This window comes from Malurus melanocephalus, unplaced genomic scaffold, assembly GCF_030028575.1.
Source record: "Malurus melanocephalus ecotype Western Australia unplaced genomic scaffold, MMel_1.1 scaffold_1166, whole genome shotgun sequence".
In the NCBI taxonomy this organism is placed as follows: domain Eukaryota; kingdom Metazoa; phylum Chordata; class Aves; order Passeriformes; family Maluridae; genus Malurus; species Malurus melanocephalus.
In genome coordinates this window covers 62,786-77,183 of record NW_026624398.1, presented here as the reverse complement: position 1 = coordinate 77,183, position 14,398 = coordinate 62,786, and the positions used below count along the sequence as shown (strand labels likewise).

The window sequence follows — 14,398 nt, the reverse complement described above, 5'->3', positions numbered from 1 at the left end:
ATTCCCTCTCAGAGTTTGGTTATTCTGTTTCAAGAGAATTTGGTTACTTTCTCAAGAAAATTTGGTTATTTTCTCTCAAGAGAGTTTGGTTATTCTATTTCAACAGAGTTTGGTGAAGAGATCGCTGCCATGCATGGCTTGAACTCATGTTTAGGATCTGAAAGAGAAGGTCCCAAACCAGAACCAGTGGGATGCTCAAACACTTCTTCCACAGTGACTGAGGACAAAGAACCTTTCACACTATTAATAAGTTTGTTGCCACTAATCAGTATTAGAAGTGACCCCTGTAAAGGCCTTTTATTTGTTGTTTTGTGACTCTGCAAGAATGCAGCCATCCCTTGATCAACTCGGGCTGGAATCTGCTAAGATCTCACCTCATGGATTTTGTCCCCAGAAGGAACATGAAGAACCAAATCTCTCCCAGAGCTATTTTACACCAACCCAAGGGGTTGCATCCCATCTGTAGCGAGTGGAAACCACCCCTGCAGCCGACTCTACCTTTGTCCTTCTTGAAATCCAGTGCATCTTGTTTGTCCGTGACAATCTCCTTCATGTTGACGACGCTGCGGTGGATGAGCTGCCGCAGGATTTTGATCTCCCGGATGGCCGTGATGGGGAATCCTTCCTTCTCATTGTCCAGGCGYACCTTCTTCAGAGCCACCAGCTCACCTGCCAGGGCACAATGGGGTCACAATGGGSTCATTTCACTCCCAGAGAAGTTGGGAGCAGCCCCATGCATGGAAAATGCCCTCCRAAGTAGGGCTTTCAAACCAGCTTTAGTTTTGTCCCTGCTGTTTTAGTTAAATTGTTCTGCCAGGAGTTCTCACATTCTGTGCTTTTCCTACCCTGCTCCAGCAGAAGGGGGAACAGAAATTCACCCTGGAATTCCCCAAGCTCTATTACAATAAAATCTGACAAAGGCCAATTTAAAAAGCAGAGTTTCACCACAAACCACACCTCAGGGCACAGGATCTCACTAGGAGAGCACAAAAACCTGGGCACTAAATTCAGGATTCCAGAGCTCCTATCCTGCTTTTCTGCCCCTTTTGGAAACTCCTGATGGAAGTGCTTATCCCAGGGCTGGAGCCACTTCTCGTTCTGCAGGTATTTGTCACTGAGGAGCAGCACTAAAAGGCTGAGCACACCCACAGAGCTTGGACTGGAATTCACCTGGAGCCACCCTCACCTGTGTCCTTGTCCTTGGCTTTGTACACCTGCCCRTAGGTCCCTTCTCCGATTATCCCGATGATGTCAAACTTGTCCACACAACGCTTGCCCCAGTCGCTTTCTGTCTGTCTCCTCTCCCCATACCGAGGACAACAGATTCTGCAGGAGGGAAGAAAAGCTCTGTCAGACACCCCAGAGTCATCCCACAAAAAAGAAAAAAAACGCTCAGCTGAGTTAATCCCTAAAACCCAAAAGCAAAGCTCAGGCAGGTTGGCTTTGCTATCCAAAATTTGGAATGTTTGGGGGAATTTAATGAGTTTTGCTGCAAAATCCCAACTATTCCTGATAAAGGCACTGTGGGATGGGAATACAATCCTGGATAGCATTATCATACAAAAACGAATGTTTGGGGTATTTTGCAGGATGCTGGATGTTTGATTTTTATTTCAGACACTCTGTGCAAAGCATCAACAGATTTTGCTCCCTCAACAGCTCCTTAAATTTATTATCAGGGGAATTCTCCATGCCTTGAACAAGGAATCCCAGAATGGTTTGGGCTGGAAGGGACATTAAATATGATCCAATCCCACCCCCTGCATGGGCAGGGACACCTTCCACTATCCCAGGGTGCTCTAAGCCCTGTCCAACCTGGCCTTGGACATTTCTCAGGAAKTCCAGAGCTTCTCTGGACACCCTGTGCCAGTGCAGTTCCATGAAATGTCCGTGTTTCCTTCACACAAATCTCCCACTTGGAATTTTTGAAAGCAACAAGAGCTTTATGCAAAGATGCTCATCCAGAGGTTTCTTTGGAATATGGGCATGGCAAAATCAAAGAGAAAAGAGCTTTTGGGGTAGATGTGGCTGGAGATTGAACATATAAATAATGGGGTGAGTTGCCTTTAGCTGAGGGTACAAATGTGAAACAACCCACAGGAAACAGTCATGATACTGAATAATACAGAAATAGGAACTGGTTTTRTCCCCCATCTCACTTCCCTCAATGAAAAGCTCTCAAACGAGTCTGGCGACTTAAGAGATGCAAACATTATTAAAATAAAAATAAAATAAATAAAGTCAGCCTTACTTTGGTCTCTTTTTGAAGGGTTGCTGAGGTGGTGTGGCTGCCTTTGGTTCCGGGGAGTCGGGAGGAGATGGGTCCCCCCCAGGGAGCTCTGGGGGGAGCGGGAGGTCCGTGAGTAAGTGTCGTGGTCTCTGCTCTCTGTCTTTCTTCACAGGTTTTGGAGGAAGAATCTCTTTTGGACTAAACTCCGAAAAGTTAATACAACACAAAAGTCAGACTCGACAGCCAGKGAAACAAAMAAAAAAWTAAAATCTACTGTAGGACAACAGCTCTGGTTGACAACGTGAGGTTTAAGTGTTAAAAATCGGAACAGCCAAGTATAAAATAAAACAGCCTTAAAAGTTACAATGCTAATGCACCAGGAGAGAAAAGTGTCAGAGTGGAACACAGCATTAAATGAACACACAGGTCTGCACTAGAACTTGCTCCATTTGCACAAACCAGTACCAGAAATTCGGAGTTTCCTGTGAGGCAGCTCAGGGATCAGCCAGCACCCACTGTCTGAYCTTTACTTCCTCTATTTGCTCCGTTTACCATCGTGAAATTAAATGCTTGACTTGGTAAGGACCACTATAAATACACAGCCAGGGTTAAACCTCTCTCCACAAGCAACTTTTAACCTCTTAGCAAGGACTGAAATGTGCTTTTAATTCCTGAGGAACCAAAAGTTGATTTTTAAAATCCAATTACCAACAGCATCAGGAGTTTGGTTTAGAATGGCAGGAGTTGCATGAGGAGAACCTCCTTTCTCTTTCATGTATTCAGCAAGAATTCCTAGGTTTGAATAGTCACRAATTTTCTATGCAAATCTCTGCTTCACCAGGAAAAGAAGAACATTAAGAGATCCTCACAGCCTTCCCAGGTCTGTTTTTAGGGCAGGGAGCAGGTTTGGTGTTTGCACCATCAGGTCTAACCCTTCAGAATAAATGAACTGATGGAAGTAGGTCATTTTCCCAATTATTTTATTAGACACTGCCTAATCTGCACGACAATCTCTTGTGAAATCTGCTTAGGGAAGGAGGAAGACAAGAARTGCCAGACATGGGAGAGCTGGATGGCCTGAAACTCTCCCCACATTGACAGCAAAACTCCTTAGGAGCAGAATAATCGTGTTCAAACWTCTACAGAGRATCATGGAATTGTTAAARCTGGAAAAGATCAAATCCAACCACRAACACTTTCACCACYAAACCACAAAAAAGTTCAGCCTTTTTCCAGACACCCTCAAAAGCAACTTCTTTACAAGAACTCTGAAGGAAGGGTGAAGCTGTGTCTGGAGAGTGAACCTGCAGTGCCCAGCCTCCTTCCCTTTCGCCAAAAATTCCCATTTTCTTGCTTTTTATCTGTTCAATTCTCTATTTGTACTCAGTTCCTGTAAATTCAGTTCCTCCAGGACACCTGGGCAGGTCACCAGGGGGAGGAAGCCAAACAGAGCCTTCAGAGCTGCCCRAGCAGAGAAAAGACCAAGCGTGACCACCACCAGCACAACAAAGGCTCCCTGGAGCTCTTTTCCTCCTCTGTCCTAAAGCAGCAGGAATGGCAACCCTAAACTCACAGGAATGGCACCCCCAAACTCGCAGGAATGGCACCCCCAAAGCTGCAGGGATGGCACCCCTAAACTCATGGGAATTCCTAAAGGAGCAGGAATGGCACCCCTAAAGCAGTGGGAATGGCACCCCCAAAGCTGCAGGAATTGTACTCCTAAAGCAGCAGGAATGGCACCCCCAAACTCGCAGAAATGGCACCCCCAAACTCGCAGGAATGGCACCCCCAAACTCGCAGGAATGGCACCCCTAAAACAGCAGGAATGGCACCCCTAAACTCCCATGAATTGCACCCCTAAAGCTGCAGGAATGGCACCCCTAAACTCACAGGAATGGCACCCCCAAAGCTGCAGGAATGGCACCCCCAAAGCTGCAGGAATGGCAGCCAGGTGAGTGCTGCATTCTCACAAAGCTGCACCTTTGAAGTGCAGTTTCAAACCAGGAGAAATTTGTACCAATTTCTTCCAAACAGCTTTTCCTCCTCTCCTGGTGAACCATTCAGGCCTAAAAGCGTTTCAAAAGGTGATAATTCTGGAGAGGTTACAGAGTCTCKACTTGATTGAGGCGTGTTCTGTCCTTGGACACTTCAAAGCCCAATTTCCAAGCCTGTCCTCGCCACAGGCTTGGGGCTGGAACATTCCCCAGGCTCAGCAAGGACAAAAGTCCAGCTCAAAGAGTTTTGCTCACAGAAACCAAGGCAATTGGTGAAGGGGGAGATTCTGCACAGTCAGGGCCACACAGAACTGCTGCCAGACTCAGCAAAACGAGTGGGATTTCCCATCCTTTTATCAGGAAAAAGGCACACGGAGCCATTTACTGAGCTCCAGCATCACCCTAGCCCTCAGGTCAGGGATAAAATACTTTTACAGAGCTAAGCTACACCTGGGTGGTAAAAAAAAAAGGTCTAGGTGTGATTGAAAAAATAGAGATATTCAGGATAACTTTTCTAGGAATAATTGAAAAAATAAAGATTTTCAGGATAACTTCAGGGGTTGGAGAGAAGGGAAGCTGCAGCAGGATTTGCTTTGCCTGGTTGTTTGGGTTGGGAAAATCAGCTCAGAGCTCCTGCTCATCACAGAYRTTTAAACTCAGTAATATTTSCTGAAYAACATCACACAGCTCAGARAGGGCAACAAACACACACCAGCCTCACTTTTAGGTTGGAGGCAGTGAAACATTTCCYTGATTGGCATCAATACCAGAATCATCCGTGAAAATCAATTCAATTGTTCAGAATGTGTAACACTTCACCACAGGGTGATTGTATCGAGTCAGGACTGTGGGGTAACACACTGAGCACTAAAAACATGTTTTACTACCCAATCCCAATTCAATGATGGCTGGGAAGATACAGGAGCTTTTAGAGAACTACGGCAAAAAAAAATATCATTGATGACCTTAAATTAACAGAACTACAACATACTAACAGCTAGAAAAGGAGAGAAAAATCATAAATATTTGGGTTTTTTCCTTCTCCACTCCATTCTGGATATTCTGTTACTTTCTTCCTGCCAAAGGAAACCCCCACACTGGGGTTTTCAAAGACAAGTTCATCACAGAAGCCACAACCACCCCCAGCCTAGCCAGAGCTACAATTAGAGGACAGAGCCAAGGCTGTGAGTTTTKATCAGAAATTATCAGGAAATAAAGTTGAAGTAGGTGCAGTTTCACTCATTTAAAAACTTATTCAAACAAACAATACGTGCTTCTCAAGCAAGAAAAGATTGTATCAATTACTTAAGAATCAAGACAATATTCAAGTTAAACCAGTGCTGGATTTACACATGGCCTGTGTGCTGGTGAACTTGGAACACAAAAAGCTCTGGTTTGTGTTCTCGTATTGGAATTGTTAATATTTTTCCTGTTCTTAGAGTACAAGTTTTTGAGAATTAAGCAAACTAACAAAAAAAAAAAAAATTTCAAGTGTGCAAACAGCTCCAACACAACAAGAGGCATAATCCCAGATCCATGTTCCATCCCTGTAACAAACAYGAGCAAAGGAGGGATGTGAAACCTTTACTGAGAGCACTAAAGCAGCAGCCAAACCTCTCATTTCCCACAGAGAAAAGAGGGAAACAACCTGCACGAGATCATCAAACTGCACACAAACCTGGCAGTGCCAACACCCGGAATAGCCCCAGGGTAACTCCTTTATACCAATGCCACAGTTGTACTCTGCAGGATAAACTCATAACCATAAAACCAACCCCAAAACCCCTCTTTATTCAAGGCTTTGCTCTTAAAGGCAAAGAGGAYGCTCTGATGTGACCTTACCTATCCAAGTCATCTTCCCCAACTAAAATAGGGGGGAGCGGAAGCGGAGGCAAGGTGGAAGTTTTCAGGTGTGGGATAGCAGCCGTCACAGACACTTGGGTTTTTGGAGCCACCTGGACAGAGGACTGGGAGTTCACCTGAGAGGATAAAGTAGACGTCCTTGGGTGGGAAGAAGATGGCAAAGACGTTGGGGCTGAAGTAGGGACCTGAACAGGAGTCACTGGGGCCGGAGGCAGCGGTGGGACAGCRGGTGACGGAGGCAGCGGCGGCAGCGGCGGCGTGGGAGGCGGAGGGGTGGTGGTGGGCAGAGGTGGAGGAGGGGATTTGATTGCGGGGAGAGGGGGTGGGATCTCCTTCTCCACCGTTTCTGTCTCCTTTGGAGATACCAGGTCCTCTACCACTGCTACGGGCTTCGAGTCCTTTGTTCCCGTGGGTTTGGAATCCCGAACTGGAACAGGATGTTTCCTCTCCGAGTTCTCCTCTGCCTTGGATTTCGTTGWCTCCGCAGGGGCTTTAGGCTCTGCGTTGGTGTACAGTAAATTAACCGAGTCCGTGTCCGGAGCTTTCTCAGATTTAACAGTTTTGGTGACTTTTTTAGACTCCGTCCCAGCCTCCTTGAGTTCAGCCAAGCTGTTTTCCTTCCTAGCCAGGAAAACAGGGGAGCCCTTCGCCTCTTTCCCATCCACCTTGGCCGCAGCGGCTGCCGCGGCCGCTCGYTCCTTCTTCTTCCTGCTGAGCTCTGCTCCAAGGCTGGAGTTGAGCGGGAGCCTGGTTGGGGAGATGCTGGAATGGCGACTRCGGGAGCCAGACCTCTGCTTTTTGCTGTGAGATGAGTGTCTCGAGTATCCAGGACTGCGGCTCCGGGACTTCACGGATTTCCTGGGGAGAGAACGGCGGGGAGAGAAATGAAACTGAACTTCTTTCACCCTCTGTACTACTCACCACCAGCTGAATCCATTGTTGGTCAGCTCAGAGAGTCCATCAGGGCTGTCAGGAGAGACTAAAGCCACTGAAAAGGGTTTATGAGTCAATCAGCTGTTTTATACCATCACCATCATCCATTCTCTCTGTGCCAGACCCACTGTTACACTGGGAAGAGAAAGAAAGGATTGAGGCTGGACAAGTCCAAAAGTAAAGAGATCACAACTCACACACCCAAAAGGAGACTTCAGGCAAGAGGATGAGCTGGCAGTTTAGGAATCTTTCACAGGAATTAGTACAACTTTAAAGGAAGCCATGGATAAAACAAAACTGCCCTCACAGGAGTGCTGCCTCAGGAAATCGTGCATTTCAAGCTCATTTTCCCTCCCTGATTTTTTTACTGCCATTAGAACTCAAATTTACATAGTAGATTTGGGAGAAGAGAAAAAAAATACCCAGAAATTTTTACTTCTATTGGTCTTGGTCTTCCCCTACAAAAAACGGGCTCTGAATCAAGTGAGTGTGCAGAAATACTAATGGAAAATCTGTGCAGGGCAGGAAACAACTCACACCATCAGGGTTCACACTGCATGAACTTGCTCAGGAGAGAGGGGAGACTGATGGGAAACCAGATAAAAACGAAAATAGAAGTGGAAACTGATATTTCCAGYGTCCATATCAAATTCCTGATAAGCCAGAAGTGTTTCCTCCACTCCAGGAGGAATTGGGATTGGGCAGGGTGAGGCAGGAGGCTTTAACAGTGTGCAGGAAACGCAAAAATTTTGAGAACAGACCCCACAGATACCTTAACAGAAATAGCACTCCATGATTTATTACTCAGGACACATCTGATTTGGAAAACATGGAATTCCCTCAAAACAACCCCACAGTAGTCATAAAACACACCTGATAGCAGCAGCTCAAATACTCAGAACATAATTAACACCACCAATTAGCATTATCCCAGGACAATAAACATTTGGAAAATAAACTGCAGAGCTGAGACAACACAAAGTTCCTGGCTTGACACCAGCAGCACCTTCCAGGAGGGGCAGCTGTGACTGGAGGAGGTGAAAGATTTCCCTACAAGGTGTGTAGGGGGTTCCCTCCCTACTCCAAGGATCAGCATTCCTCTCTCTGCCTTCAAGTACAACCCCAACCCTCGTGCTGGCAGTGGTCAAAGAACACCAKGGCTGGAGGTGAGTCCTTACCTTTAGACTTGCAAAATAAATATACAACCAGAAGGAGAAAAAAAATGGGCTCTGCTGTTTCCCTCCTCAAAACTGTAATGCTGCCTTGGGATCAGCTTTTTCCAAGGTTTCTGCTCAGAGAACCAACGGTCTGGGCTGCAGTTTGCCTGTTACAATGAGCTGGGAGAGCAGTGAGCTTCTCACCAGCTCCAAGAGATTTCCAGGCTATGAAAAACATCCCTAATGGATCCTATAGGATGTCGTTTATTGCAACCACAAATAGTTTTGGGGTTAACTTTCCCTATTCCAATTTAGTCAGGATGGATTGTTCAAGACTCGGCTGCAATACTCCTTTTCCTGCTCCCCGTTTTCCATCCTCCCTCAGGATTAATCCCCAAAAATCATGGAATCATGGAGTGGTTTGGGTTAGAAGAGAGCTTAAAGCTCATCCAGTCCCATCCTTGTCACGGGCAGGGACATCTTCCACCACCCCAGGGTGCTCCAAGCCCTGTCCAACCTGACCTTGGCTACTTTCAGGGATCCAGGAACAGCCACAGCTTCCCTGGGCACCCTGTGCCAGGAGCTCCCCAACCTCACAGGAATTTAATGSAGCTGGATGCAGAGCAATCAAACCAAATCACTCAGCAGATCCCAAGTAAACTCCTGCAAAACCCCAATTTCACCTTATTTAATGGTGCTAATTTAGAAACCAGGAATTTAGACACCAGGGACACCTGCCCAGACCAGGACRGGTGAGGCTGGGCACGTGGTGGAATGGTCAGACCCTCTTACAGGGGTTTGTGTAGGAGCTGCACCACAGAACCAGCATTTCCCAGGGCTGGAATGACCCCCTGACCTTCCAGCAGCAAATATCCACGCTCCAGTTCCACCAGGAATAAACCCACCCATTCCCTCCCAGCCCTCYTCACTCCACTCACCCTTTTTCTCCTCACTACCAACAATTAGCTCCAACAAACAACTGCAGTTCCCAAGCCCATTTTCCAGGCTGGTGTTTACAGCTGCTCTGAGAGACCCAAAAAAGGCCCCACATCCAGAAACTTTCCTGTTCTCCCAGCTCCACCAACACCACCAGGAACAACAACACCATGGCAAACCTCACCTCCCATCCTGAGACCTGAATGAGGGGCATTTGATCACTCCATATCTCAAAAAAAAACAGGCAAAAAGTACAGAGAATGCTTCTGGAAAAGAACCATTTCCATCCTCTGGAATAGAAATTTGTGGCTTTACCTGTAGTCACTAATTAGAACTTTTACCCCTTTCATCCTTAATTTATTAAGCCTTGCTGGAACATTCCACATCTTCCTTGCTTTGCCAAGGTTATCCAGGAGAGAAAATGGGAAATTCAGCCTCAAATGCCTTCCTCCTTCTGAATAAAGATGTTTAGGGATTAAAACCCACCCTGCTGTCCCTCCAGAACTGAAAAATAGACACCAAAGATAGAAAATAGACATAAAAGATAGAAAATAGACATAAAAGATACCAACCACAACAACTGTGAATTGACAAAGTCAGAGATGATGGCTTCGCCTAAAAATCCAAATTAAAAAGCATTATGGGATTCATTTAAGTCACACAAAGAGAAGATTGAGATGGTCTTTGGAGAAGGGAATGCAAGAAACTTCCATGCTGAGATGTTTAACAGGTGTCACAGAGGAGACCAGCAAAACCCCACGTCCACATAATTCCGTATCATCCACCTTCTAGGAACACCTACAAATATTTAATTTTATCTGCTCTAAACCATAAAGCAGAAACCAGAATCTGTGAAGCCTGACTGCTCCARTTTCTCAAAAAACAAGCTTTATTTCTCATTTTTGAATGCCCAGCAACCCTTCACCATGGCAAGGACGTGTGTTACAACGGCCACTACTCCAGCACGTGCATACTCACACCTCATTACTACATTAATACACAGCACTTCCCACCTCCTGCAAGCTGAGGGACTCTGGAATTCCATCTCCTCGTTTGAGCTGCAGTGCCAACAGTTGCTACAYGGAATGGCAAAGCACATCTGTTATTTTCCCTACTGACCAACTCATGCTCGTTTCCTCCTCGATGGGAAGGGAGTTGTTTTCCACAGCACTGGAAATGCAAACAACTCTGGATTTTCTCCAATCAGCACATGGATGAAGCTCCCTAATGCTGCATTTTGGATGTGGAGATGAAAGAAAACACAGAATGCACTAAAAATCACCCCACATCATCAGTCAGTGGAAATAACTGAGTGTCCCAGAAAAGCCTGAGGAACGTAAGCCACGGTCAGGTGTTCCCTGCCTGAGTGTGCCASTTAAAGAGGTTTTCTCTCCCAAAAATATTCCTGCCCCTCCACAGGAGCCACAGAAGGGATCAGCCACTGCCTAAAATCAGCTGCCTCCTTTCACACTCATCTGCAGCATGTCAAGGTGAGGAGGGCTCAGCTCACCTACTCCTTCAGGTGTGCCCTGAGCCCCTTCAGGTGAGTCCTGAGCCCCCTCAGGTGTCCCCTGAGGCTCCCAGACACACCTGACCACAAATCCCCCCCCTCCTATCTCACCTTGCAGCCTGGGAGGCTCCACAAAGCAAAACTAACACATGAATTACAACTGTCAATTCACCTGACATGGAAAACACATGGAATTCCCTCTGTCCCTTTCCTACAACCACTGAAGATGCTTTCCAGAGGGGTTGGAATACCTCACACAGTCAGTGAGTTATCTGCCCAGGAAAGAGAGGAGAGTAAGTTATCAACTCAGTGATTCAGASAGTTTGGTACAAGCTGAGTGTAAACAGTGAGTAACCTTTGGAACTTATCGGGTTTGGGGTCCTTAAAAAGTAGGTCTGAAAGTTTAGGGAAGCAGCACAAAGTGCTCTGAAGCTGCTCCCATAACTCAGGAAAATGAAACTGTTGGATTTCCCAACTCAGAAGCAACCAGACATTGACACAGAGAGGTTCTCCTGGGAAGTGGAGTAACCTGGGGGAAACACAGCTCTTAGGACACCACTACAGTTCCCAAAAGCTTTTCCCTGTTTAGACTGGACAGACACGTTACCTAGAGCCACAACTCAGGGTTGTGTCAGTGAACACAGTGAACCTACCATCCTCACTCTCCCAAAGGATTAGTAAAAGCAAAAAAGATTGAGGGGAAAGAGGAGAAGATCATTCAGGCTTATCTCTGAGAACATCCCAGGTGTACACAGAGAAAACAGGGCAGAGGAGCAGCAGCCTGGAGGAAATTTTCACATTGTAAAATCACAGTGGAATAGGAAGATTTTACGTCAGAGCTTTCAGAGGGCTGAAACCAACACAGAACTCCCAGCAAGGACAAGTTCTCCATGGAAGACAGCATTCCTGAAGTTCAGAGTTTTAGTAACAAAGACCAAATTCCACAAGCCCYGTGTGCTTGGGGAACTGCTGAGCTGGAGGATGCAGCACAGCAACCAGGGAGCTGAGCATTCCTATAACCATTACATTCCAGGTCACATCTGAATTGCCATGGAGCTCCAAGCAAAGCTCCACAGCATCCATGGTGACAACTGGAAACTCACTGAATGYGAGCCAAAGCTACAAAAAGAAAGGATCAACATTAGACCGTGTCACAGGATGATTAATGAACACCTGAAATAAAACACACGGAGCTACCTTCAAAGAATTGTTTCCTTCTGGAGCAGAGTTACTGAGTAAAAATTAAAAAAAAAAAAAAAAAGAGAGAAAATAAAGAGTTAAACCAAAATCCAGCTGGTTGCTCCTCACCCTTCCAGAAAACACCGATTTCAGAAAGGAAGGAAGAAACTCTAGTGCTGAGAAAAGAAAGTTGAGGCTGAGAGATGAAGTTTGCACGTGGCTGTCTCTAACCCAAAGGAAAAAAAAACACAAGTCAGTTCAGAAAGAGCAAAACCCATCCCCAACGAGCTCTCCTGAAAAGTGGGATCAAGTTCCCACACGTAGTAAACACACAGAGGCTTCCAGAAAGAGGTGAAAACATTCCCGGTGGCTGAACTTCCCGCCAGGTAAGCGCCTCAGATCCCGCCCGAGAGCCGTGGCAGGGGCCACTCCAGAGGTGGGTGTAACTTAATCCCAGCTCATCCAGCCTCCCTGCCCGGAGCCAACATGGACGCTGCCTCCCGCCACGCACAGAGGCGTTTCCACAAGTGTGAACTCCAGTTCCAAGGGAATCGTYGTGGCCCCAACCAAAGCAGCTCCACACACATCGCTCTGCGGCCAAATTTGGCACCAGTGGGGAGGAAGGGAGTTCACAGAGTCATGGAATGGTTTGGRTTGGAAAGGACCTTCAAGACCATCCCATTCCATKYCATGGGCAACCTTCCACTCTCCCAGGTTGCTCCAAGCCCCRTCCAACCTTGGACACTTCCAGGSAYRRGRCATCCACAACTTCCCTGGACAGCCTGTGCCAGGCTTTCACCACCCTCATAGGTAAAAATTTTCCCCCAATATCCCAYCKAAACCTACTCTCCTTCAATCTGCACCCATTCCCCCACATCCTGTCACTCCAACCTCACCCAAACAGCCTCCCCCATCTTTCCTGGAACTCCCTTCAGATCCTGGAAGGCATTCACCTCTTACATCCCCACCTCCATCCCATCCCAAACCCTTCCCAGCTCTCAGGGCGAGGTGGGGCACACGCACCTGGCGATGGGGCTCCGGCTCACGGAGCGCTTGGAGGCGAAGGGGCTGCTGGAGCGGCGGCGGCTGTAGGGGCTCGGGGATCTCCCGCTGTAGGAACCGCTGCCCCGCTCGTAGCTGGACGAGCGCCTCCGGCCGTAGGGGCTCACGGATCGCTGCCGCCGGCTGTAGGGGCTGGGCGAACGGGCGTTGGACTGGTAGCCCACGGGCTCCTTGTAGGGTGGGCTGAGGGACTGCCGGCGTGAGGARCCGCCGGGGCTTTTCCTGTAGGGATCGTAGGTGCTGGAGGTGTGCGAGCGGGGCGGGCTGAGGTCGTACTCCTGGACGTAGGASGCTCCCGAGGGGCTGTCGTCCAGTTTTGGGCTGTCCGACCATTTCCTATGAGGGCTCCTGGATTTCCTCTTGGGGCTGTCGATGGTTTTGTAACTTTTGGGAGCATCCCTTTTCCGATGGCTTTTGCTGCGCTCTTTGTGGCTGGACTTGAGCTCCCGCTCCTTCCTGGATTTCTCCTTGTGCGCCTTGGCCGAGCGCGACTCCTTGTTGCTGCTCTTGGAGGARAGCGCCTTGGGGTGCTCCTCGCTCTCCAGGAGCCTCTTGGAGGATCCCGATATCCTCTCCTTGGTGGACCTGCTGGAAGCATCCAGGCTCTTTTCCAACTTCCTGTCTTTCTCCGCCTGTTTGCTCTTCATCAGCTCCCGGAGTCGTTTGTGCTGGTGGTGCCGGTGCTTCTGGGACCTCTCGCTCCTCTCCGCCCTCCTCTCCTCGTTGTCCCTCCTGTCCAGCTTGAGGGCCACATCGTCGGAGAAGGTGTCCGAGTCCGAGCTGATGTCATCGTACTCCACCAGCGGCTTGATCACCGCTCCCAGGGGCGCCGCCGCTTCCTGGGCCGCCAGCGGGGACTCCTTGGAGTGCCTGGACTTGTGCCTCTTGTGCCTGGAGCCCGCCCGGTGCCTCTCCTTGCTGTTGGAGCTCCCGCTGCCCGGCTGCGAGGACCCCCCGCCGCCGTCCTTCTTGCCCCCATGTCTCTCCGGATTTGGCATTCCTCCCCCGCTGCGCTCGGGAACGGCGAGGGGGAGACTCCGCGAAACCCCCGAACTTCAAACTCCCTCCGCGCCCGCCCCTCGCACCATCCACCCCGGCCTCGGTCCTCCCTCCTACATGGGGAGCGGGGCCCGAGGCCCCGGAGGAGGCGGGAGGGACGGGGAGGGGAGGGGGGGAAGGATCCGGGAGGGGAGGGGGAAGCGCCGCGGCCTCACCGCCTCATCCGAGGGGCCCAGGCCCGGCGGGCAGCGCGGCCGCGGGGGCGCCCCGGGAAGGCGGGGCCCGGGCCCGGAGCGCTGCCCGAAGGGCCCCGGAGCCGCCGCCGCCGCCCCCGGCCCGGCCCGGCCCCCGCGCTCTGCCCGAACCGGAGCGGCGCCGACCGGGGGCACCACCAACTCTCGCGAGACCCGCCCGCAACTCTCGCGATAGCTCCGCCGCCACCCCTCCCTCCCTCCTCCCTCCGCGCGAGTCCTTCTCGTCCGCGAGTCCTCTCGGAGAAGGGCGGGGGCGCGCGCTTGCTCCTCTCGCGAGAGCC

At 49.2% G+C, this 14,398-nt stretch overlaps 1 protein-coding gene across 1 annotated transcript; it reads right to left on the bottom strand.

The window, feature by feature from the left end:
* Positions 1-498: 498 nt before the first annotated feature.
* Positions 499-14,148, bottom strand: LOC130586476 (cyclin-dependent kinase 12-like; the record flags this gene model as incomplete). Its single annotated transcript, XM_057387281.1, has 5 exons — positions 12,826-14,148; positions 6,067-6,945; positions 2,252-2,428; positions 1,187-1,326; positions 499-669 (listed from the first exon to the last, which is right to left on the bottom strand). Coding segments are annotated over exons 1-5 (2,404 nt in total), but the record flags the coding sequence as incomplete, so codon positions are not given.
* Between the last annotated feature and the right edge of the window lie 250 nt (positions 14,149-14,398).